Source organism: Colias philodice, chromosome 9 (genome assembly GCF_061535455.1).
Source record: "Colias philodice isolate Cphi_HAF_F1 chromosome 9, ilColPhil1 Martin Lab GWU primary, whole genome shotgun sequence".
Lineage (NCBI taxonomy): Eukaryota > Metazoa > Arthropoda > Insecta > Lepidoptera > Pieridae > Colias > Colias philodice.
In genome coordinates, this window is record NC_143094.1 from 7,392,165 (window position 1) to 7,419,018 (window position 26,854).

The 26,854-nt window shown below is 34.8% G+C and overlaps 2 protein-coding genes across 6 annotated transcripts in view; one reads left to right on the plus strand and one right to left on the minus strand.

The window, feature by feature from the left end:
• PIG-P (phosphatidylinositol glycan anchor biosynthesis class P) overlaps window positions 1-26,854 on the plus strand; it is a 271,287-nt gene that overhangs the window by 141,486 nt on the left and 102,947 nt on the right. The gene's annotated exons all lie outside the window — the stretch shown is intronic.
• Window positions 638-26,291, minus strand: Smg6 (Smg6 nonsense mediated mRNA decay factor). 5 transcript variants are annotated; one of them, XM_089698579.1, is made up of 25 exons: window positions 26,095-26,291; window positions 24,947-25,915; window positions 24,739-24,860; window positions 24,300-24,448; window positions 23,885-24,154; window positions 23,486-23,612; window positions 23,106-23,395; window positions 22,287-22,424; window positions 22,093-22,202; window positions 21,397-21,580; window positions 20,571-21,060; window positions 20,364-20,474; window positions 18,803-18,985; window positions 18,327-18,388; window positions 17,385-17,536; window positions 12,784-12,941; window positions 12,171-12,244; window positions 11,991-12,088; window positions 10,639-10,801; window positions 9,954-10,071; window positions 9,443-9,616; window positions 7,744-7,894; window positions 5,637-5,891; window positions 4,102-4,268; window positions 638-1,772 (listed from the first exon to the last, which is right to left on the minus strand). In XM_089698579.1, exons 1-25 carry the CDS (start codon window positions 26,135-26,137, stop codon window positions 1,725-1,727), a joined length of 4,806 nt encoding a protein of 1,601 aa, XP_089554705.1. In that variant the 5' UTR covers window positions 26,138-26,291; the 3' UTR covers window positions 638-1,724. The 5 variants fall into 5 exon arrangements, with proteins under 5 accessions (XP_089554705.1, XP_089554703.1, XP_089554702.1 ...); XM_089698577.1 differs by having other exon boundaries at window positions 23,106-23,392; window positions 24,947-26,004; window positions 26,102-26,275; XM_089698576.1 differs by having other exon boundaries at window positions 4,102-4,265; window positions 24,947-26,004; window positions 26,102-26,275.

A 26,854-nucleotide genomic window follows, 5' to 3' on the forward strand; every position in this document is an offset into this window, starting at 1 on the left:
GCGAGATGCGCACGGTAAATAAGAATAACGGGGCTTTTACAACCTCGGCACCGGTGCGCGATGCGCGCTTGTCTCGCCTCGCCTTGGAACATTGCCAATTCTCAATACTCGATCTTAAACATTGGAATTTTACACGTCTATGATCGTAAATACGGACCTCCATTCCTTGACATGAACAGATAAATCGTCCTAACAGTGATATAATTGTGGATCAAGTAGGCCATATATTACTGATAATTTATATGGAACGCATACGCAATAAATTTATTCTGAATCGATGTCGAACTTTATCAAGCGAGCAACATTTACGAAAATTTAAAGATAAGCTAAAAATTGACGGTATAATATTGTCTGTTATCTATGGAGTACGAGTTGTGGGTAGAAATGGGCATCACCGCGAATGCGAGACAACGTGCCTGCATTACCTTAGATAGATCGTGAATTCCACCCAATCGAAGGCAAAAAAACCTTATTTGTCCTGTTCGATCCTATTATGGTACGGCTGGGTGATTATTCGCATGCAGAAAGACCTTTTAACGGAAGAATGACCCCTCATTTTGCCACGAATTCAGAAACCATTGGAAAGGAAAAGAGAACAAAAATAAATTGGGTCACTTTAAATAAAATACCTTTCTGATGTGATCATTGTTTATTAAAACATGATTAAGACAAAGAAAATAGCTTCAAAGTTTTCTAAAAGAAAAAGAATGTGTATATTAAACTCTATAGTTACAAATCATCATTTTTATTATAATCCTTTTTTATTACAATATAATACTTTTTTCTAACTATAAAGTAAAAATATATGAATAACTTGTTTAAGTGTACAATTAAAATTACTTCAATGTCTAGCAAAAATAATAGAAGAATATAGACTTTTATGGAATAAAAATGGAAAATAATGAACGTTTCCTTAGAATCATTGACAGTGAGATTTTAAACACTTAACAAAAGTATATAAAGATTATAGAATTCATCATATAGCTCATGATTTAATATATATTTACTTATACAACTCTTCTACTTTGCAGTCAGTTTGAACATTTATAGATTAAAAAACTCATTGTACCTACTCCAATTAGTTATCGGTAGTTTTATAAAACGTTTAAAGCCACAATAAAAATGAGACAAATCACGCCCTAAATTATTGTTAAAATTAGAAGCAACAATTAAATTCATAGGTATTGTTACTATTACTTACTACAAAACAAGGCAATTATCCTTTTTGTCAAAAATACACTACGAATTATGTACTTCACGGTAATAATAAAACTATCTAATCAATAATCACTGTAACACGTCTACTTTATAACATGATGCAAAACGCCAAAATATTTATTGAAAATGATAACGTGGAAACACTCAATTTCATTTCATCATAATAAAAAAATAAAAATTATATCTAACAATGAAAAATCAAGCCTAGGAACACCAAAGTGAAGTCCTAAAGCGGTTAACAAAATTTCATTATTATTAATTAATAAGTATGTATGTATATAATATGTATCTATTAGTGTATTTATTTTGCTTATACTATTCAATTCCTATAAAACTAAAGTGAAACACATTCAGGGCGTCGCATAAGCTCTGGCGACTAAAATTTATCATTATAATATTTCATTTATGTTCTAAAAACTACAATGTCATACAACATTCGTGTCGCATTACGATTTCATATCAACAATTTTTTAACTAGAACTAAAAAAGAACGTTTTACGCGCACATTACTTCGCGTCGCCGGCAGTGTTCGCAACGGACGAAGATTCCGCTTTCTGAAACAAATAAATTTTTTTTGGCAATTTTTCTATAAATGTGTATTTTTTATAGTAGATTATACTATTTCTATATTCAATAAATATGCTAAAACGGCAAATTACACGCTTTATTAATGACATACAAGAATGATACATCGCATAATCATTCAAAATCAATGTTCTTTGTGGTATTATAGCAGACATTTTTTAACTATAGTAGAGCCAATTTAATAGGCAACATTTGACGTCTATCAATTTAATCTTCATAGGGTGGTAACCTGCTTAAAAACATCGATTAAAGTGAATTAATCGATACGGACTTGAAACATTTGTCAATCGAACTTGAAACACATGTCAATAATTTATGATAATTTTTATTCCCAAGTAATCAATGCATTCGATTCTAGATGTCAGATTTCGATTTTTAGAGTAACGTCTCTGGTATTTAAAAAGAAAAAAGGTTTATTGACACAAAATTGTAGCGACGTCAGTTCTTTAAATCAGAAATTGTTCATTATGTTTAGAATGGTTTATCAGTAAAATCAAGTCCTAAAATTACTTCTATCGGTCATTATTATTATAAATATATAATCGTAATTGAAAAAAGTTAAACAAATGTGCAGTTCTAACAAAACGAAATATCATGTTATTCTATGTCGTGGTTACTAGGTTACGTTGTTGAATTTTGTTGAACTGTCAAATGTTGCCTATTAAAATGGCTCTACAATAAGACTCGACTGTATCTTTCCCGGTTAATGATATGCACAAATAATGTTAACAGTAAAAACTAAAAATATAACACTGAATGGATGTTAAAATATATCTTCCCGCATTCATACTTTTTGGTAAGAAAATATACAAAACTTCAGTTTTGTTGGAAAATATATGAATACAGTGTAAAGAAAACGGAATTATCTGATTAGGATGGAAGGATAATTATTGTAGGATCATAAACTCACATTTACACACATCCTCATTTCATTAAATGCATTAATAGTGGCGGAAAACTAGAAAAATCTCTTTATATTTAGATATTCCGCAGATAGATGGGTACAATTTTGTGAAATTGTGAGCGAATTGTAAAATTTATAATTTAATAATTTACATAGATGTTTAAATGATAAGATGTATAAAAAAACTTCATTTTGTACACTGTCAAATAGCTTATTTTTTAAGAGCTCCGACTGAGTAATCAAACAACAATTCAGTGATGAACCTGCGAAGCTTTGTCCAGTTCTTTCTACTTTTTATTTATTTGTAAAACATCCCATTCTTACAAGTTCTACCGCACCGTATATTATAATCGTAATACCAAATAATTATTACCGTCTGGTTATCACAGGTAACGCCGACTCTTATCCTAAATCTTACTCTTATCGCCTTTCCTATATAATGAAATATCAATAAAAACTAAATACCCAATAACGAATTGCCAAGGAGTAGAATTTCTCTTCCATCGTCGGTGTTCCCGGACCATTACAATCTGCTGCTATTCAAGTCTAGAGCGAAAAGGCTTCTTCTAGCCAGGCGTGCTCCTACATAGATCACATCACCGCTTTACATCAGGCAGGACAGTGGTCAAACGCCTGCCTATCTATACTAATATTATAAAGCTGATTTGTTTGTTTGTTTGAATACGCTAATCTCGGGAACTGCTGGTCCGATGAAAAATTTTTTTGGTGTTAGATAGCCCAAGACCAACAGGATCGGAGCACTGCGGGTAAAACCGCGGAGCACAGCTAGTTAGGTATAAAAAAAAACGGGTTGCACTCCGGGAGTGCCGGCAGAAGTGAAAACTTGATTATTAAAGTTCAGCATGTTTGATATTTTGGAATGGTATCCGTCTTACGCATGGAATATAAGGGCTAAAAAAAATCCGTCTTACGCTTTTTCGATCAGGCCACGTGTCCTGACGCGAGTTTAGATTTTATATCCAACGCCGCTAAAGAAGTTTTCACTTCAAAAAAAATTGGTTGTTTGTAAAGTAGGTTTACGATCGAGATGTTTACGTGATAACGTCTTATTGGTGGCAGCGCTCGAGATGAGACGGGAGATCGGTCCGTCTCTCTCTCGTTATACCTGCGATCGCGCTCGTGAGGTTTTGGTGTGACACAAGTTTCTGAACATGTCACCCGACTAAAACGATTTTAAAAACGTTATCACGTTAAAAAATTGTTTTGTGTAGAAGATTTTTAATGTGATAGTTTATTTTCTTAGCATAAGGAATATATTGTACTACTGGAAGATACCCCACGACACAGGAAATTCTAGTGTGGGAGCAAGGGTTTTCAATTTCTATGCATCTTATATTTTGGAAATAAAGTTTATTGTTTATTGTTATGATTACCGTGTGGTTGTCAGTTGTGACTCCGGCCCACAGCGCGAAGGAGGGCAGGTCGCGCGCGGGCAGGTCGGCGGCGAGCGCCTTCACGCGCAGGTTGCGGTCGTCCGTCAGCAGCACCACCGAGCACACGCGCCGCGCACCCGCTGTGTCCTTCTCTTCTTTTGTATCTGCTGGATTACACAATTCATTTGAATCCCGTCCGATTAGGGCCCTTCCGGCCTCCTCCACTCAAGCGACAGCCCAAGCCGAGGTTCGAGATCCCTGTGGCGGGGGGACGCCCTTGCGCATGTCGCTACCACGCGTCCGCGTTAAAATGTAGAAGCCCTTCTGGCTAACATTGAGAAACACCACACAAAAAAAAAAAATGCGCGGCGGCGCGGGCGGGTGAGTCATACACTTTGTAGATATTCTGCCTCTTATTACTTATAAATTAAAACCAATCAATGTAACAAATAAATATTGTTTATCTTATTAAAAAAATATGAATAAACTTATCGATTAAAACCAATCAATGTAACAAATAAAAATTGAGTTTGAGACGATTGACTCTAACTCGTGTTAAAAAAAAGTGTAGTAGCGATGTCCTCTCTAGTACGTAGTACATGTAACTCAATGTTTGAAATGCTTGCTGCTTGCTTCCTAAATCCCCGACGAGTACAATATGGGGGTCTTCAAGCGTAGAGTGCACAGGCACCTTCTAGGGAAGCGCGTACCATCTTAGACTATATATCTCAACTTAACATCAGCCGAGATTGTGGTCAAGCGCTTCCCTATTCGCAATTAAAATAAAATTGATGAAGTTATTAGGATAATATGTAATATGCATATCGTTCTAAATGCGAAAGTGCATTTGTTTTTCTTACACATCGCAATGGAGCAATTTTAGGGATATGATTTGTGTCTGGAGATAGTTAGGCAGCTAGAGTGATATAGTACTATAAATGGGAAAATTCTTTGATCACGCGGGTGAAGTGAATAACAGGTTGTTATTTTTTAAAATAAAAAATAATAAATATGTTTCTGATTGAAATATAAGACACAAATATGTCGTATAGTATACACCAGAGCTTAAGCGATGCCATAAATGACACTTTAATTTTATACACGATTGATATGTAATAAAATAGTCGCTAATTCAATTAGCAACTATTTTACAAGCAAAAAACACACTCAGTGAGATTTAACACCTGATAAAAAATCGATTCACTTCATCTAGTTTTACTTATTACTAATACTGGTTAGATTTACATATATTAAGATGCATTAAATGTAATGGAAATTTATCTATCCCCGCCTTAACAACAGAACACTCACAATTACGTACAGACTTTTACACACATACAATTCACGTTAAATACCTCATAACAGAATTAATTTAATGTACTTAATAAAAAGTTTTCGCAATTATCAATGCTTGGCCAAAATTTAACACTTACCAAGATAAAACTAGGCGGTTGATAAATATTTTCTATAAAGAGCAACAAATCACTAAGTACGCTTTATCTTTCAAATTTCATAAAATAGGTATAATCACAAACCTTGTTCGCTCGAGACATTGGCCTGTAGATTGATAGCGGTATCGAGCACGCGGTCGTCGTTGGAGTGTCCGGGGCGGTGGTCCTCCGCGGTGAAGGTGCGCGAGGGCAGCACGGAGCCGCGCGCGGTCACGAGCCGCACGGGGCGGGCCCGCTCCGTGCTCGCCCCGCTAGCGGTGCCGCTCACCCACGCGAGCGCGGCGCGCGCCGCCGAGCCCAGCCGCGAACATTTACAGAGTCCCTCCAGTTCCGTCATCACTAAACACAAACATATACATTTTATTTTTGAAGTGAAACTTCTTTATCGGGGTTGCAAAAAAATTTAGTGCAATATTTTTTCGTTACGCGCCATTTTTTTTTTTATCCCTACCACGCGTGGTTGACGTATTTCTGTAAAGTTACATATAGTACCTAAATTATTTTTTTGAAAAATAAGGTCATAAAGAAGTTTCACTTCTTACGTGTGTACACTAGCACACGCACACATTTTTTTATATAGGTACTACGTAGTTATAGTATATGTATATTGCACTTTTATTTATTATGCACCACCATGATTAATTAATTCATTTTCCTCATCATTTCTGGATTGCCTGGTAGAGATCGCTACCAGCAACAAGGCCGCCTTCTGTACATTGATTAATTTATTGTTAAGTTTATAAAATTTATCATATATAGTGTACAATAAAGAATTTTTCAATCATTCATACTCTACTTACATAATCCGTTACTTTCTCAGTTCAAGAAAATTGCCTATGGGACCACATATTGTAAGGTCCCATTAACATTAGGTTTCAAATTAACAAAGAATTATCAAAATCTGTTGACGCAGTCGAGACGAAAGGTTCAGAGGTAATTAGCCCAAAAAGAAAAACAGTCGAATTTAGAACCTCCTCCCTTTTTTCAAGTCGGTTGAAAATGGATAGTAGGTAGTGTGATATAAAAATTATATAGTCTAGCTTTTCCGAAAATTACAAAGTGTTATGTAATGAAAAAAAGTTCACCTTAATGATATTATTATGGTTACTCACCAGGAAGTTCAAGCTACGTGGTTTGAGGTAATAAAGATTTATCGTGTTGTGAACAGTTTTTTTACTTAATGCAATTTGATTAATTGCTCACGCGTGTAAACATAATTATATAGGTGCAATATTGTAGGAGTTGTAAATAAACTTAAGCATAAATAATAGCTGATGTTCACTGGCTTCTTCAATTAACATTCTAGAAGGAATTGTTTTGATAGTGCTTGTCGAGTATCGTTCTAAATAGAGATTAACTCACTGGTTAGGATTTATAGTATTTATAAGTTGAAATAAGATTGTTTTAAACTTAAAATTCGTGGCTTGTGGTATAAATCATTCCATTCGTTACTTCTTATTTATCAAGCACGCACTGATAGGACTAATGGCGGAAACGATACATTTCGATAGCAAAATACAAAGTATTTCACTGCGTTGGAGATGAAAAAGCGATATGACATGACTTTCACATCAGGCTACGTTCAGAAAACACGTAATATGACTTAATGTTATCATCCTAGTTTTAACTTGTTGGGCCTACTTATATGACCGAGGGCTAAATATTATATTTTTTGTCACAGTTTGAGTTCAGTAAGCAGTTATCAACCACTAAACTTTTTATGTTGTATGAGTGTTTCTTTCATTTAAACACGCTTATTTGTAACTGACTGGCATTATTCCAATATTATTGCAAGTTTCAAACCAAACGGAATAATTTTTTAACATTCATGAATTGCATGAAACAACAAGCCCTAATATGCATAATTTATAATTTTGAAATAAAGTGACTATTAATTTCATAGTAATTCATTCAATATTACAAGAATTACAGCGACAAAAGTAGTGATAAGTGCAAAAAAAAAATTGGTTGTCTGTAAAGACGGTTTACTGACGATAGTTGAACGTGACAACGTCCGATTATGCTTCTTTGTCGCTCGTTCCGCGCTCTCGCTTGCACTTCAAGCCACACATGGAACGCCTCAAAGCGAGGTAACGCCGCATGAGTCATGTTTTTTCGTGCGTGCAGCCGGCTCTATCGAATTATAAGACGTTGTCACGTCAAAAGAAACAAACTTATATAAGCCACGTACCGACTAACGGCACGGCAATCTGGTACGTCTGTGCGGGGGCTACCAGCGCGCGCAGCAGCGGCAGGTGGTCGATGAAGCAGTTGGTGTCGGGCACCAGCCAGCGGGGCCGCACCTCCAGCTCCACGCACACCGACCCGCTGCCCAGCATCTCCTGGGTAGGAGAAACAGTATGACAAAATGTTGACGTTTTATTAATCACTAGCTTTCCGCCCGCGGCTTCACCCGCGTTTTCAGAGAAAAACCCGTTCCCGTAGGATTTCCGGGATAAAACCTATCCTATGTCCTTTATCAAAATATATCTATACCAAATTTCATGCAAATTGGTTCAGTAGTTCAGGCGTGATTGAGTAACAGACAGACAGAGTTACTTTCGTATTTATAATATTATAGTATGGATGGCTAAGACGTAAGTTTTATGAGCTTTGATGAGGATAAAGGCCTGGGTTAAGTTAAGCTTAATAGCCATCAACTCGCGTAGTTGCCCCTCCATCTCCACACTCACGGAACCGCTGCCCATCTCCTGGGTATTTGTATCAGAGTCAAATACGAAAAAATAGAATGGTTGAATAGCTTTTTGGAATTAAATGAGGATAAAATGCCTGATGGTATATGGATATTCGAGCGAAAAGCTAGCGAGCTGCATCTCCAGCTCAACACATTTAGCTAGAAGCATTAGGAAATAGGCAAAATGGACCATGTTAAACAGCTTGATTTTTTTATTACAGATTCCTCGCAGATATTTTAATGAACTTTATAAAAACAAATACGACAAACTATAGAAATTCCGATAACAAAATTCTAAAAGCTTCACATAATATGTGTTTTTTTTTAAATAATTATTTTATATGACAATTGGTGCTAATAGGACAAAACAGAAAAAATATGTTATTAAACAGAATTGTATCGAAATTCAAGAGAATAAACGCAGAATGACCTTTGTCACAATTAAGCCCAAATTTTCCTGTAAGATTTGATTTCTTAGTATTGTTGCCGATCCCTTTAAGTGCTGAGTAATAAAAGCTATTTTTTAACTAGAGCAATTTTTTAACTTCAATGAATCAGAAACAATGTTATCACGAGCGGCACATTTTATGACACATCATTATTATATCTAGAAATATATTTTTCGTGATCAGTTAAAAAAGTGGAAAAAAACACCTCCGTTGGGGAAAAGAAGGTGAGAGTGACGCATCCAATTACCTACAACTGTGCCTATACACATAATTAAATAAAAATACTAATTCAGCTTTTATTATGCATACTTATCCCATTGGAAAGTAAATCTTACTACTATTAACATACATTACATTTATTAACATACATTTCGTAAGAATGCAGAAGTAATACTGATGATATCATATATAGATACTCTACATTTCCACAAAGCTTGTATCAAGTTAATTACTTGGGTAAACCTGAGATCTAAACCGAGTGTAAAAAGAGTATATAGTTCACTAGATTTCCGCCCGCGGCTTCGCCCGCGTTTTCAAAGGAAAACCCGCATAGTTCCCGTTCCCGTGGGATTTCCGGGATAAAACCTATCCTATGTGTTAATCCAAGTTACCCTCTATATGTGTGCTAAATTTCATTGTAATCGGTTCAGTAGTTTTTACGTGAAAGAGTAACAAACATCCATACAAACTTTCGCCTTTATAATAGTATTAAGATTACCATACATTATACAGATCGAACAATTTACCTGCATCCTCTGTCGTCGTTTCTCCAGAGTCGCCTTCCGAGATTCCAACTGTTCTTTCCTTCGCAACAATCGCCTTGTAACTTCGTCCGTTCCCTCAACGTCGACGCCTTCGCTATGGCTGGTCGGGCCGCTTGTTGCACCGCTTGTACTGTCTTCGTCTTCTGAGTCTTCCGTCTAAATATTATCAACAAAAAGCAATTTAATAACTCAGGCCCCGGAACCACAGACACTAATCTATTAAACAGAAAATCTATTGTGTCGTGCGCCGATGGGGCCGCTCGGTGGTCAAGGGGTTAAGGAAAGTCTGGTGAATGTTATTTTGTGAGTGTAATGTTAAATTGTATCTGAGTGATATGCAAGTTGGATTTCATTTCAGTTAATTTATCTGTAATATGAGTCTATTAACTGACTAAAAAAGTTTATCTTTATTTACTTTTCAATATATGTAATTAGAAAGTAGAAACAAAGAAAATGTCAATTTCATTGAAAGTTTCAAAAATTATTATCTTACCAAATGTTGTAGTTGTGTATAGTTGGGCTGTATTTGTTGAACCGCGCTAACATAGCGTGGCTGTGCGTCTGTTGGGTATTCTAACTTCAAGACCGGCGGCTCTACGCCTACAAGATATCTGTAAACAATTAAATTATGAAAGAATGTCATTACTATTCATTAATAATTGTTTGTGATTGTTTAAATGCATAAAATAATAACAGTGAATGTTATCTATTTTTCCTTAAACATACTTTTTTATTATTTTACTTTCTTTAGTACTAATTTTCAACTATATTTCGTTATAGTCCTCAGAATGTATGCAGAGGTTTAATACCTCTCCTATCTTTTATAGGGAGCCGGAACAGGGAGCAGTAATTATTTTTTTCAATAAAATGGGTAACATTTTTAGGTACAAAGAACAGCAGCTTTCTCGTCCTTGGCTCTCGCTTTGAATACTTTTTGCCTGCTTTTTACCTATATTCCTCTCAAAAAATTGGTTGTCTGTAAAGTCGGTTTACTAACGATAGTTGAACGTGACAACGTCCGATTGTGCTTCTTTGTCGCTCGTTCCGCGCTCTCGCTTGCACTTCAAGCCACACATGGAACGCCTCAGAGCGAGGTAACGCCGCATGAGTCATGTTCTTTCGTGCATGCAGCCGGCTCTATCGAATTATAAGACGTTGTCACGTCAATAAGCACTTACTCGGTGCCAAAGAACAGCAGTTTCCTGGTCCTTAGCGCGTGCTCAGCGGCGTGGTGCGGCAGCGGCGGCTGGGCGCGAACCCACGCGACCCCCGGCTCCATGTACATGAGCGGCGTGAACCCGGCCAGCGACGCGTCCTCCGCGAGACGCACGCATATGTAACCTAGTAGAGGGGTTATGGTTTTAATATCTTGAAGGATTGCAACTGCTTTAACGATTATGTAAGAGAACTTGAAATCCTGATATTGAGTATCGATAGAGTGAGATATTATTTAGTTTTGTAGCATTCAAATGCTTTATAAATGCCAAATTTTTAAACAAGGCGAATGACTCGATTTACAAAACCGATTCTACGGTATTTTCTATCCTTTAAATGTTTTAAAGGATTTCAACTTCTTTAACGGAAAAGTTATAAAAATGCTAATCGCATTAAAATTTCCAAATCTTACATTTAGTAATCAATCTTTAAGGCACAATGTTCATGTTATGAAAACGCTTGTTTATATTTATATTAACAAACTTTGTAAACATATCATCGCAATAAACAACATTCAATTTAAATTTTCGTAAAACTAAGTTGTACTTCGTACTACTTCGTAATCTCCGATGCTGCATATGACATGACGACGCGAGGGTTTAAATAAATAAATTGCAAAAATTTGGTGTTGTCCTTTTTTTCCTCTACGACGTTAATCTCATTGTTAACCTGTCATGCTAAAATTAATCTCAAGTCATTTTCGCTAGTGCACCAAAAAAATTACATACATGCACACGTACACTCGAAAAACATTACCCTCCGTCATAATTTATCGAAAAGAACATTAAAACTTATAATTACAAACTTAAACATATTTTCTCACAAAGTTACATGCAATCGCTCAAACACGATCAATGCGAGCACTTTATATGCCGTCGCTCGTCACGGAAAGGACGGACGCAATTACATAACAACATTATAAAATGATAAATATTTTTTATTGTATGGAAAAATAATATTCCTTTAAAACGCTTGTTATTCGGCGTGACTCATGAATTTATCATATAACACACGATTTCCATTAAAAATGTGATCGTATGATTAAGACAAACAACAAGTTTTTTCCGTGTCATATTATGTCCTTCCCGGGAGTGACATTTTCCCCGACGAAATAAAAAAATAAAATAAATGTATTGCGTATAGTTACGACAGTCGACAGTAAGATAATATGTTTACGTTGAATTAATGCATGGTCAATGATTTTCTAGTTCCACTACGTATTTTAATAATTCCAAGTTAAAACATTTCTTTCACTCATAATTCAAAACAGTGTTTTAATTAATTCATGTAAACATTGAAAAAAATACACGCTCACCATCTTTAGCTTCACTTTCCAGTTCTATAGATTTGTCGTCCATCGATTCGAGTATATTCATTAACTTCGCTAGCCACGACCATGGATCGTTCTCGTTTCTGTATGAAAATATAAAATTATTAAGTATAAAGCTTATTTAAAGTATTTTAATTATATAGGAAACCTTTATAACATACTCACTCTGTTCCAAAATTGTCTAAGGACGGTGGTGGATTCCATACGCTACTATGACATAACATCCAGTCGGACCACACCTGGAATACAAACAATTTAAGATTCTCAGAGGGCTTATGGTCGAATAAATTGCATCTCGAATGCAAAGCCGAACCGAATTTAAAACACCAATGTTGACCTTGTCGAAGTAATCACGACCTGACTTGATAAGTAACATAATGGTCGGGAAGCTTGCAATTTAATACATTTAAATCACACATTTTAAAGGTTCTTTGACCTTGCATACAATTATCTAATAAAATTATATGAACAATAAAGCAACACCACTTTACGAATAAATTCTTTGTAAATGATTTGAGTGTTATGTAAAAAAATTCCCATCGTTTCCTGATTCAAAATTTAGATGAGAGCTAAACAAATGATAATGTAAATAGCAGTTCGTAATACTTATCTCTAATTTAAAAGTAAATGCACCATTTCACTATATAATGTGCATTATATACAATTACATCATTTATTATATTTTCTAGTATCCTATTCGGTAAAACCTTGTTATCTTCCTTCCCCATACATTTATCCATCGACAACGAACCAATATATTATTACTATTACAAGTGACCTTAATAGCGGGCAGCAGGGACAGCGCGTCGGTGTGGTGTTGCGAGTGCGGCGGCTCGGGCAGCAGCGCGCAGCACCGCTCGAGCAGCGCGCCGAACATCAGCAGCGACACGGCCAGCGCGCACTCCAGCCACGCTGTGCGCTCGCCGGTCTCACTACCTGATAGCATTATTTTAATAATGCATACATACTATATATAGCCTTAAATTGGACATTAAATTGATAAAACAAACTATTCGGAAGGATCATCGATTTTCTAAACAAATAGATGAACTCCTCGTTTTAAATTCAATCAAACCCAGAAATATTCGTATAAGCGCTTCATGTTTAAAGATACTGCATTATAAAGTTGATTATAATATAATACTTTAAAACAATATAATGTATTACTAGCTTTATATTACAGTGAGGTAAAAACATTTTTATTTTATAAAATATTGTATTTTTTAATACCAAGTGCATTACAATCCCAATATTCCCATACGTAATCACTTAGCAACAATGTTCTCATAATATGTAACAGGGCAACCGTAACGATCTAAAAATAACTACGACGAAGAAAGAAAGATTCGAAGACGCCGTTTGTTGATCTTTCGAATCCAGAACACGTTCTGCATAGAAATGTATTACCCTTATTAAATCTCCGTGGCATTTTGAATTGGTCTGAATGATAATGGATGTCCGCTTACTAAGTATTATGGTAATACCTATAAAGTACATAATAAGTCAATAATATAAAGAGCCGAAGGGTTATATTTGCATTCATTGACTAAGATTTATTACAGCTTACGAAGTATTAAAAAAAGATTACTCTATCTTAATTTATATTCGTTCCCGCATAAATATTCACTATAAACACCTGCATTAAGTTATGAAAAGTGTAATATCTGAAATAGATACAGTAGATTATAGTTTACATACACAACCAATAATTTTCTTAAGAAAACGTGTTCACTTCATGAGATAAGAATAGATATATTATGATAGACGATGACCGACTATTAGTCGAAGGTTTCTGAGGACCGGTAAGTTAAAAATAGATAACTAAAAATACACTGCACGGATTGCACCTGCGAACGGAACGTTACCTATATAATAAAGTTAATGTTATCGTAAATAAACTATATGTGCTGTTTTTAAACCTACACTAAAGATTTGTTTTCCATATAAATTTTCAATAAGAGCGACAGAGTTGCAAGTCATCTACAATAAAGTTATCGTATAGCCAATGTATATTTAAATTTTCAATTATAAAATAGGAGATATTACGTCATTTTAAACTTGATGCGAAATAATAAAAAACGGTTAATTAGTTGAAGAATGTTAATTCCGATAGTCAAACAATCTAAGACAAATTGTGAAACATATAAAAATGTTAAAATGTGATTCCACATAATAGAGTTAGCGTCATGGCGGGTTTCTCAGTTAGTTTGTTGAACCTGAACCATCAAAAGCATGCATAACGCAGCTTGCGAACACTCGGGGCGCCATTCGTACAGTGCATCAACCTTCAATAACATATAATTAGAAAACGTTATAACCATCGAACAGCCACGGGAACGCCGCTTATAATAATTATTATTTTAAAGCCTTTTTACAGTAGTCTCCTACATAGCGCTAATTACTTGCATTAAAGTTTTTATGCACAGCAACTTATTTTAAACTTATTATCATCTGTATTATGACCTACATATGTATTACATTTATGGTTTTAATCTTAGATCATTAGTTTTAATAAATGTAAATAAAATTGAATCGTATCAAGAAGGTAATTGCAAGTATTTGCACAGTAAACCTTTTAAGAGGCTTGAATTAGATAATATTGAACACGATATTATTAGTCTGGTATCATCAAATTAGCATGCAACACGCAACATGATAAAGTAGAGAGCAATTTAGCTGGGATAAAAAACATTTAATTTTATCGTATTTTATCATCCAAATAACTTGATATTAAAACAACTTAATCGCGTCAATTTTGCCAACCTGTGCCGTTTTGAATTTTTTGTGTATTTTTAAATTTGAAATGTTTTGAATTATAATATAAAAATCCTAGTGATTTTTTCAATTCTCCTTCTAAAGTTTATACTATTACAATCCATGGTGCAATCAAAGAATATAATAATTATAATGTGCGCGCTTCCGTGACCTTTTCTTTACGAGTTTTATAAGAATGTTCTAAGAAATTTCTTGCTAGGATTGTTTTGTTGCGGTTCGCTTGGTAGGAAAGTGGAAAAAAGCGTTTTACCACGCACCGTACAAAAATGATAGGACCATTGTTTACTCGTATATGATACACATTGTAAATAAAAATGTACATACATTGTTTTTACAGTATGTACATACATTATTTTAACCAGTAGTCTCGTAATATACACTTGGCTTGCATATCTATTGTAAGATAAAAGTTAAGAGCTACATAAAGGAAAGTTATGGCTTAAATAAAGGTAGCTAAAGCATCTCTTACGGGTCCAATCGTATTATTGCATATTTATATAAATGATAATCTACATGAATAATGAATCAATTATAATTCCTTTCTTATCACTCATAATTCGCAATGATTCTTTCATTGTATCTGGGGATTAAAGAGAAGTCTCAAAAAAAAACAAAGTATTTGAATTCATTATTCATTCATACAATTTCCTTGTTTAAAAATCCAAGGTTTTATTTAATTACCCCACTTTTGTATCGCAAATGATAGGACTATTAAATTATCATTCTTTGTTACAATATATCGAAGTCTTATAAAGCGTAGGGGTTACAGTAATAAAGCAAAGGATAACTTTCCATAGGCTCTAATAACACTCAAGAATTTTTAGCCTGCATTTTAATGATTCATCCATAATGTAGACGGCGTGAGGCTCCACGGGTATTTCCATAAACACAAATTATAAGGATATCAGCGACGCGGACGTCACGATCACAATATTTATATCAAAATTATTTTATTGTTTTTTAGGGAATTCGATTTTTAGTGGGAGATTTAGTGACAATAGCTATGAATTTATTATAAGCTACGATTGTAATATGTGAAACACGACTAGAAATTAAAGGACAGGTATACACCTGTCCTTTAATTTACCTACGAACATTTTTTATAAAATATTAATTAATTAATTTTGAATTTAAAAGTTAGTATATAATATAAAAGACAATGAAAGGATTTTAAATAAATATACACTAACGCACAATAACGTTGTGGATAAACTTCAATTAAATTTGGTTCATCCATTTCAGGCTGGGGTTCAGTGTCTTTATTACGCTGCAATTGGTAACAAGTTATTATCAAAACAAAACAAACAATTTTTAATGTATGTAGAGGTCCTGGATTCAAAACATTGCAGATTGAAACTGTTTGATCCAATATCTTTATATATTTTGCTGTAAGTTTGTAAATCTGTTAGACTGCAAACTTTCGAAAACTTTTGATTCGTTATTGTTGCATGCAATTTAGCGCATTATTTTTCGGTAGATCTATCAAGGTGTTAACAATTTTTATAATAAATGTTTATTTTTTGTTTAATAAAACAATAAGGTAATTTTCAAACAAAAGCTCAACTTCCTGTGTTTTGTTTTATTTTAAAAAATTTTAGTTTCAGCATTGAAGCTAGACCATTACAAAATGCTTTAGTTGGGTGCTGTGGTTGATTTGCTTTATGTCGTACATTGTTAAAGTTATACATAAATCGGATAAATCAATGCGTTGCCACACTCCTTGTGAGATTTACCTATAATCCATACTAGTTTACCACCCGCGGCTTCGCCCGCTTTGTCTAAAATCTAATAAATTATATAAAAAAAACCTTCCTCTTGAATCACTTTATCTATTAAAAAAAGACGGGTTGCACTCCGGGAGTGCCGGCAGAAGAAAATAATTTGGAAAATCCAAAAGTGCACGCCTCTTAATTTTTTTTTAATAAATATTTATTAATTATTATTTTTGTTTATTTAATAACAATTAAACCACATCGAATCAGACCCTGAAAAATGAAAGGGTTCTATTCCTGAGCATACTCAAGCGTAAGAGAAAAAAAAAGACTCGATTAGTAAAGTATTTCGGTCGCTATCGTGTTAACAAGAAAAAGGATCCGCACATACAGACACACGGACGTCCAAGACAGAACTTTTTTAAACTGTTTTTTAACTAGTTTAAATAACAAAAATGACATCAAAAATATCATGAACGTTAAGAATAGTGTTTTTTCTTAATATGTGTGTGTATGTATTATCTTACAAGTGCAATGTATGATACATAAAGACATTTTAAGTTTGAAAAATCAGATGTTTTGCGCGAAGTGATAGTAGTACCCACCTCAACGCTTCGCTTATGAGGCGTGCAATTATAGTTAAATTGATTATTAACGTTGAGCATGTTTGATATCCATCCGTCTTACGCTTTTTCGATCAGGTCACGTGTCCTGACACGAGTTTAAGATTTTATACCCATTACAGAAAAAGTGCTCAACGCCGCTAAAGAAGTTTTCACTTCAAAAATACCGCATCAAAATCCGTTGCGTAGTTTTAAAGATTTAAGCATACAAAGGGACATAGGGACAGAGAAAGCGACTTTGTTTTATACTATGTAGTGAAGTTACGTACCTTTAAGATAGGCGGCGTTAGTCTCCACAGCGAACATGTTGAGCGCCGTGAGCTGCAGCAGGCGCGCGGCCGGCGTGGGCAGCGGCTGGCGGTGCAGCAGCGCGCGGAACTGGCCCAGCATCTGCGTCGCGCTTTCTTCGAACGTCTCCATGCTGTTTGTGCACACACGTACAATGGGATCCGTACAAGTATACAGGGTGTCCCACTATAATTGGTATACTAAGCGCGAAGGAACTTGTAGTTTTGCATACACTGATCACGTAAAAAATACTTAACCCATTGACCACCGAGCGGCCCGATCGGGCCGAGACACAATAGATTTTCTATTGTGTCTGTGATCCGAGGACTGACGGATTAAACAACAAAATTACGTCAAAAATTTTTTGCTAAATTTTTCCTGAAAATCCATGTTTTCTTTTCTAGCTTCGCGCAGCCGGCATATACCGCTTCTCTAATGTGAGTAGTTTGTCTATGAAAACATAATCTTAACCGATAGCTCACGTGCTGGTGGCAAAGTTGGGCGGCTCGCTTGTTATGGGTGTTCATATAGAGTTTTAAGCATTCATCTATTTCAAAAAAAATGCGTCTGGAATTTTATAAGTATTTTTTACGTACTCAGCGTATGCAAAACTATAGCCTCCTTTGAGCTTAGTATACCAACAGTGGGACACCCTGTATAGGCAGACACTAGATAAGTGCCCGTACACGCACGCAATGGGATTCGTGTACGTTCACACGCACGCAATTTAATATTAGTAGATTATATCAATGTATTAAGATAAAAATTAATCAAATGGCGAAAGAATCTTACCAATTCAGCAATAAAAATGCAATTAAAATTATAGTTTTACATCATTGGAACTAACAGACCCATTGGAAACCATAACACTTATAATAAAGGTATCATATTATATGAAAATCAGTAAAAAACGAAATACTTACCCAATTTTTGTTATTAACTTTCCGTGAACATGCAAATACGCGGTTATAAAGGTTTTATTCAACTGAAACAAACAATATTTTTAAACAATGTGTTAACTGTTAATAATATCCCCCTCATAATATACCCCAAATATATGCCTGCTGCTATATATTTATTTTAAAATGAATTTAAAATCTTTGATAAATATATTCAATTTTCTATAACGATAACAATAATCGTCAAAGCATTTCTTGTGTATTTCTTTGTGTAAGTAACCGAATTTCAACCAGTAGTAATTTACTTTCATAATCATCTTCCACTTTTTTTTATTGAGAATAGGTTAAAAATAAAACAGTTTAACGTTTCCATAATAGTATATAGTTTTTTTTTTATTGTTTGATAGGAAAGCGCTTGACCACTATCTCGCCTGATGGAAAGCTGAGATGTGGCCTAAGATAGAGCGTGCTCGAAGTTAAGTTAAGTTAAGCTATGTTACCTCGACGGGCGTCATAGCATCGAAGTCGTGCTGGTCCATGCGGTGCGTGTGCGGTCGCGCGGCGCCGGGCCGCACCCACAGCTCGCGCCGCGCCGCGCCGCCCTCGCCCGCGCACTCCGCCCCCGCGCTCTCCGCCCCCTTGCTCTCGGCCACCGCGCGCCGCTTGCGCTCCGCCGCCTCGTACTGCGTAACCATTTTAGTCATTTATTCTTTAACTAGCTTTCGCCCGCGACTCCGTCCGCGCGGAAAAATTAAGATTTATTTTTTTCTACGTATTTTTCCGAGATAAAAGTATCCTATTTTATGCCCAGGATAAAAAGGTATATTTATACCAAGTTTCATCGAAATCGAACCGTTAGTTTTCACGTGATGCCTTCACATACAGACAGACAAAAATTTTTTTAATTACATATGTATTTGGGTTTGGTATCGATCCAGTAACACCCCCTGCTATTTATTTTTTCAATATTTTCAATGTACAGAATTGACCCTTCTACAGATTTATTATATGTATAGAATAGATATAGATGTACAATCGGTCTTAACAATAACTTATCAAAGTGAGTTGTACATATGGCAGCATTATGGTTCTAAGCCATCCCTGCCAGACCTTCATGCATAGAACAAAACACCTTACAATAGTAGGGGAGGCCAAGAGGGGATTTTGGGATTTACTCGAGCGCGTCAGATTACTATAAGGGACGGTACCTTAGCTATTCATTAGTACCTCTAGTCAATATGAGCAGTTATGGTTGGTGGGTGCGCTCAGGGGCCCCGCTGGAAAATTTGAATAATCCATAATTCCCTAAGGTTGAGCTCGAATCGTCAGATTAGCGAAATGGGGACTTCTTATATTGTAATTAACCCCCCCATATATTAATCTGACGCGCTCGAATAATATTACTTTAATTTTTTACCCTTTCTTCATAGCGATTAAATCGCCACTTAAATCGTCAGATTAACGTATACTTTTTTTCAGTGACGTCCTGGAGCATGCAAAATATCAATATCTAACGCGCTTGAGTATTTCCAAGCCAATTTTTTTTTTTTTAAATTAAAAAAAAACAAAAAACCCTTCCCCACCGCTAAAAGTGAAAACATTATAGGACCTTTTTTTCTCGCTATGGTCTAATCTACCAATTCTAATAGGTTCCCGTGACGCTCGAGTAAATCCACATTTAGCATCCTGGGCTCCCCTACTACAACAATTTAGTTGTATTTTACCTTTCAATTCAATTTAAATTTTATTTGAAAAAGCATTTTGCTTTGTAGAAATCTGCAGTTGTTGTATTTAATTATGTTATAGTCATTTAAATAAATAAATTACACACCATACAAGTGGTAACTTGTAAGTACATGATAGAACCCCATGAATTGGTTATTTGAGAGTTTTAACATTATTGGAAAATCACAATTTTCTTATTGGAAGCAAAGCAAAATTTGTTACTCTGTCGAGACCTTTTGATAGTTTAAATTGATAGATATTCAAACATATTATAAAGTTTTGTACTTGACAAAATATATAAAAATAACTGTAAAATAAATTCCACAAAACACATACCTTTTTCCTATTTTCTTCAAAAAGTGATAGTAAACTTTCTCTTGCAGATTGAAATGGATTCGATGACATTAAACTTCTCATATAATAATAAACTGCATCCAGTTTTCGCCTCTGGAAATATAAAAGTTAAGATTTAAAACTTGTGTGTAAATACTAAAATAATTTTCGTAGTCATGAATATTATACTTTATGGTAAAATGTACTTACAGCATAAATAGCTAAAATGGCCAGCTGATTATATGGTCGACCATTTTTAGGATTAACTTGCTGTGCCTTTGTGTACCAGAATTTACTTTTAGCATAATTATTTGTTTCATTCACTTGTTCCTTATATCTAGCTAAGTCCCCGAGGAATACATACAGTTTTTGTACTGAAACCATAGCTAGGCCAACATAGCCCAGCCCTTTCGGTGGTAATGCGTGATTTTCATTTAAATAATCTTCAGTGTTGAATTTATATGTTTTCTCTAACATTTGTATGAGATTCTCGAAAAAGATAACACCCTCATCTATAATTGTGTTTATTAACTTCACTATTTCCACTTTTTGTTCTGGTGTCACTTGTGTTATGCTTTTCCTTAGCGTTTCAATGAAATGGTAATAAAGAATTTTCCAAAATTGTTGTTCTATATTATCAGCTTGGCAAAATTTGAGATCAGACATGAGCAGTCTTTGTAGAGCACTTTGTAAGAACTTCCTACAAAAATAAATACATACAAATGAAAAATAATACTAAAATATAATTATTTTATATCGTAACATGGCAAAGCTAATAAAACCTAAACCATATTAAAAGCTATACTGGCAATGCATTATTAAAAACAAGAGAGATCGAAATTAATAAAAAAAAATTGGTTGTGACAACGTCCGATTGTGCTTCTTTGTCGCTTGCACTTCAAACCTTACATGGAACGCCTCAGAGCGAGGTAACGCCGCATGAGTCATGTTTTTTCGTGAGTGCAGCCGGCTTTATCGAATTATAAGACGTTGTCACGTCAAAAACAATCATTACATCACTGGCCGGCTACACTACCTAGTCTCAGTAACATCCTGCCAGTTGGCCGCGAGCGCGAGCGGGCCGCGCACGGTGTGCGTCTTCAGTATCGCGTCGGCGCGCTCCACCTGCTGCAGCAGCGCCACGTGCCGCGCCGCGCGCGCCGCCTCGCCCGCCGAGCACACCTCGTACCCGAGCCCGTTGCGGGACGTCTCTTTCACACCTGCAATGTTGCCATACATACATGATTATCATGAATCACTTTTTTATTAAATATCCTACTTCCTACTCAATATTATAAACGCGAAATTTAGCAACTGGTTTCATTGACTTGAATTAAAAAGTAATGAATTTGTTATTGATGTTACTTTTTCACGCGAAAACTAAAATGATTTTGATACTACTCGGCATTAATGTAGCTTATGTAATATTATAATACATAAGCTTTAGAAATTCATGTTTCTGCTCGCTGGTTCACCCGCGTGTTACTGTATTGGCGTACAGTACAAAAGGCAAAAACGCTATGAATTGCGAACCTCCGTCATTTTCAGGATTTTCGATTAATGAGTAGCCTAGGCCCTTTGTAAAACATGGCCATTTTATTAAATTGTATTGTTGTTTGTTGTGTTGTATTGTTGTGTTAATTTGTATACGATACGCTGTTCCATCAAGCTGATTTAACTAGGTACCAGAAACATAATATTTACAATAAATTGAATTGATAAAATGAATTACCTCTGTCCATCCTCATGTCTGGTTTTGTGGAATTAGTTTGCACAATGATAGGTTTAGATGGGTTGTGATGGTCATATAGTGTTTTTTGATGTCCATTAATACAACCACGCCTGGAAAAATTAGTTGTCTTTATACAAACAGATCATTTTTAATGACACAATAATAATATTATAGCAACAAAAATAAGAACTTACATTTGATCTTTATGAGAGCTTGTGGAAGAGCCATGCGGCAACACCAATAGTCCTGGTTGTGATGAGGAAACATCACTGACTGATTTGTCTGATAGAACACTATTTAGTCTATTACGTTGATGAGAATTCTCTTGTGCCCTACAAAGAAAATAATATTGTAAAAAATATAATATGCAAGTAAGAAATCTATACATATAATAAATCTGTAGAAGGGTCAATTCTGTACATTAAAAATATTGAAAAAATAAATAGCAGGGGGTGTTACTGGATCGATATCAAACCCAAATATGTGATTAAAAAAATCTTTGTCTGTCTGTCTGTCTGTCTGTATGTGAAGACATCACGTGAAAACTAACGGTTCGATTTCGATGAAACTTGGTATAATTATACCTTATTATCCTGGGCGTAAAATAGGATACTTTTTATCCTGGAAAAATACGTAGAAAAAAATTATCTTAATTTTTCAGTTTTATCCATAGACATTGTTCTGTAGAACCGCGAACACACGTTGCGTATTATTATAGGCCTAGCCGTATTTGGGTCCAATAGATATTAATAAGATGTCATTGTCAGAGTTAATGGAGAAATAAACCATCCACGCGAAGACCGACATCCGCGCGGACGGAGTCGCGGGCGGAAGCTAGTACAAAATATAAATTTAACTTGAAACAAATACAAATCCTTAATATTCCACTATCTTTTGTAATTAAACATAAAAAGAGCAACCTCTTACACATTAATTACTCATAGTGCAACATAAACTACATTTTCGTAAGTAAAATAATCCACTTCACAAGTCAAAAAAAGTAAATAACTAACCTATCGTGAGGTTGGTGTTTCTTCGCTTCAAGTATTTCTTCGCGCCAGTTGATATTGGTTGGAGCGGGTGTAGAGCCTGGTGGATGCGGTGACGGCTGTACATTGTCGGCGTTCCTCCCGCGCCTGCGGCCGGCGCGCTTGCGAGACCTGCGCCCGCTGCCCGTGGCTGTTGAGCCTGCGTCTACACTCTCGCTAGCCGGGTCTATGCTTGCTACACTCGGGGCGGGCGAGTGACGCCTCCTCTCCGCACTCGATTGACGACCGCTCGCCCAAGAACTCTCGTTCCTCTTCTGGAGCACAAAAATTGCATTATTGTGGTAAATTATACAGTACTTTTTATATTATAGGAAAAAAGAAATGTGAGGAAAAATAGGTCATACCTGATTTGTTGCAGACCAATTCCCACTCTTAGGTGCCATTGATGGAACTCTAAATCCTTCGCTGTCCCGAGGACTTAAAGCTCTGTTAACTGATGTATCTCTGCTGTTACATTGTGACACTATTCTCCTAAAATAAGTAATAAGATTATTTGATACCTATTGATGCTCACACTAGTTAATTTTAGGTACTTAATAAGAAGTAGAGAACACATAAAACATACAACAAATCTAATATAATATCTCATAAAATTCCATTTCAATAATTAAATAATGTACTCATATCCAATCTGATAAAAACTATTTGCTAACACTTATGTTTGAATAAATATGTTGTGTGTTAATAATATCTTTGGGAGTTTATCCTTTGAATAAATTTTTTTCGTAAATTGTAATATATACCGTTCAGTGCTTTGTTCTCGACTGTATGAACGTAAAGACCTCCATCTGTCTAAGTCATCCCTGCTATTCCCAATTGTTGATGAGCGATTACTCCGATGGCTGTCTCTTCTCTCTCTTTCCCGCTGTTTTAGTCCAGAAAGATTCATATCATACTGAATACTAGCATTACTGTCTTTGCGGTTTCGTTCTGGTTCATTTTGGATGCTTACATTACTGTCCTTTCTATTAAGATCCTTCTTTTCTGAATTCTTTTGTCCCCGACTGCTGCTTCTAAACATACAAATAAAAAAACACTTTAATGTCATTGACATAATAACGCATATAGTAATGTTATAATTTAATTCTTGTTTTGTAAATAAAAAAACATTTAAATCAAAATAAAATTTATAAATTGAAAATATTATAAAAATTACACCTTCTATCTCGTCTGCGAGATCGCCTTTTAGGGTCTTTAGATTCCGTTTTTTTAACTTCCTGTAAAGGCTTCACACTTTGAGAAAAACTTGTTGATGTTTCTGAGATTTCATCTAATTTAATATTCTTTTCAACTTCTTCAGTCCAATCCTATAAATATAACCAATGTGTATTACAAAACATAAATAATTGCCTTCAAAACAGTTTTTTCTCATTTAATAAATTGTACTAAGCACAAAGACAATGCAAAGTTCTCACACTTTTTTAACCTTCATTACATTTCTATCATTTGCCACACCTAGATGGTAAAATAGTAAAGGTATTTATATTATACATTAATTAAATTAATAAATGATGACTTCCGAAAAGGAGTTATTAAAATAAAAATTGTTCAAAATCAAGAAAAAATGATATTTTGATAGAAAACAACCAACTCCTACCAAGTTTGTCATATCAGAAAGACTGGTCGGAAATGTTTCAGTGTCCTTTGAATTTTCACTTTCATTTATGCTCACATCTTTGTCCGTATCATTCACATAGTTATTCATCCCATTTTTGGACACTGAAAGATAAATATTTCCAATAAATTATTATTTCATAAGAAGTGGGCAAATCATAGGAGTCACCTATAAATATTATAAAACATACCATTTTCATAAACCTCATTATTTGATTGGTGATTTTCATTTTTCTTGTGTATATTTCTATTTTCCATTTCATGTGGTTCATACAAGTTTGTATAAGAACTGCTTGGTGTTGATTGATGTGAATTATGAACATCATAGTTCTTTAAATAAGAGTTGATAAACTTCTCTCTGTCAAAGTGCTCATGCTCCCTTAACCGACCCCTGCCTCGAGATGGTAAAGTTTGAGACCAACAAGAACTTTGTGTCTGACCAGAACCATATGAAGATTGAGATAGATCATTATGCGGACCTCTATTGAATTGATCTATGCTTTCAATGCTGTGATGACCAGATTGTTCTAAATATTTTTTCCTAAATCTTGGAGGTATATTATCCAAGTTTACTACATGTTTATGACGTGGCTCACCAGAAAACCCTGCAGAATTTCTCCGACCCGAAGGAGGTTTTCCACCAGAATTAGATTTATATCTCCCTGCCCATGTTTCCATACTTCTACTATCTCTGTTGCGTTCCAGAGAATTCATACCATGGACACTCTTCGCAGGCGATGATGATCTTGATATTGATTCCTGGTTAAATTGTCTATTAAAGTTTATATCATTTGACATGCCACCTTTAATTTGTGGGTCCTTTCTGGAATTTGTATGATATGACCCTGCATTACCACCGTGATTATCCTGCTTACCCGACATTGGTCTTTTGTAATGACTAGAATGATCACTGCGTGTTTGTGTCTTAGATGGTCTATCGTTTTCATAATATGAATCTCCTGACCTGGCTTGGTAGAGTTGTTGTTCTGGTTTACGATATCGATTGCTAACCATTTGCTCTTTATATACTTCAGTATCACCATTCACTGAATTCACAGAGCCATAATGACTCCTATTTCTGCCCTTGAGGCCTTCATCTATATCATAAGACTCCATCCTAGCATCCGAACCATATTTCGATCTTCTTAAAGGTCCACTACCTGGTTTATAAAGTTTTTGTTGTGGTTTATTCTTTTTATAATCTTTATAGTCATCGTCCATAGCAATGTCACATATGAAAATAGTAACTCTAAAATTATAATGTTATGAAAATTTTTATTAACGAAAACTTAAAATATAACGATGTAAAATTGTAAATGCGCTACAAATTTTAACTTACTACTGACATCATAAAGGTTATGTTGTAATGATTTTATTAACATAAACAGTTATTACTTTTATTTTTAACAATTTCTCTAACATATAGAAAAAAATATTTTTGATTATACGTGTATGCTTTATTCAAAAATTAATTAAAGCGAAAACAATGTATCAAATAATAAACGTTTGTTTTGTGTTCACAGATTATTACAACAAAAAAAGATCAATTTTTTTACTAAATATAGATTTTATAGAATTGTTACTATGTCAGTCACAGATTATGCAGCGAATAAAAAATGAAATAAATTATATTTCTATAACCATATTATTAAATCTTATATATAAAAATGAATCGCAAAATGTGTTGGTAAGCGCATAACTCGAGAACGGGTGGACCGATTTCGATAATTCTTTTTTTATTATATTCCTTGAAGTACGAGGATGGTTTTTATGTAGAGAAAACGTAAATATGTACCACGGGCGAAGCCGGGGCGGACCGCTAGTAAAATTATAAAATTTTTGTGTACATACTGTTTTTCATAATAAAATTTTAAATTATTAAAATTATAAAATTTATTATTTCTAATTAAAATTATCATCATGTCACCATCGATTCAGTTTATTTTGGTTATGTAATTCCTACCATTGTAAGGGCAACTTTATTTGTCGACGTCAAATTTAGAAAGTTGTCTATTAACGTACTGCAACTAACATGATTTAGTACTTTAAAACAATAGGGATTTAAAATTCAACCTATAAAATTTGATCAAGACGGGTTC

What these genes read in the sequence shown, in the direction of transcription:
- Smg6 (XM_089698575.1), bottom strand. An exon ending in TAATGAGGTTTATGAAAATG is followed by an intron (nt 24,861 to 24,946) that starts GTATGTTTTATA and finishes TTTATCTTTCAG; the next exon opens with TGTCCAAAAATGGGATGAAT. An exon ending in ATGCTATGACGCCCGTCGAG is followed by an intron (nt 18,389 to 18,802) that starts GTAACATAGCTT and finishes TGTTTGTTTCAG; the next exon opens with TTGAATAAAACCTTTATAAC.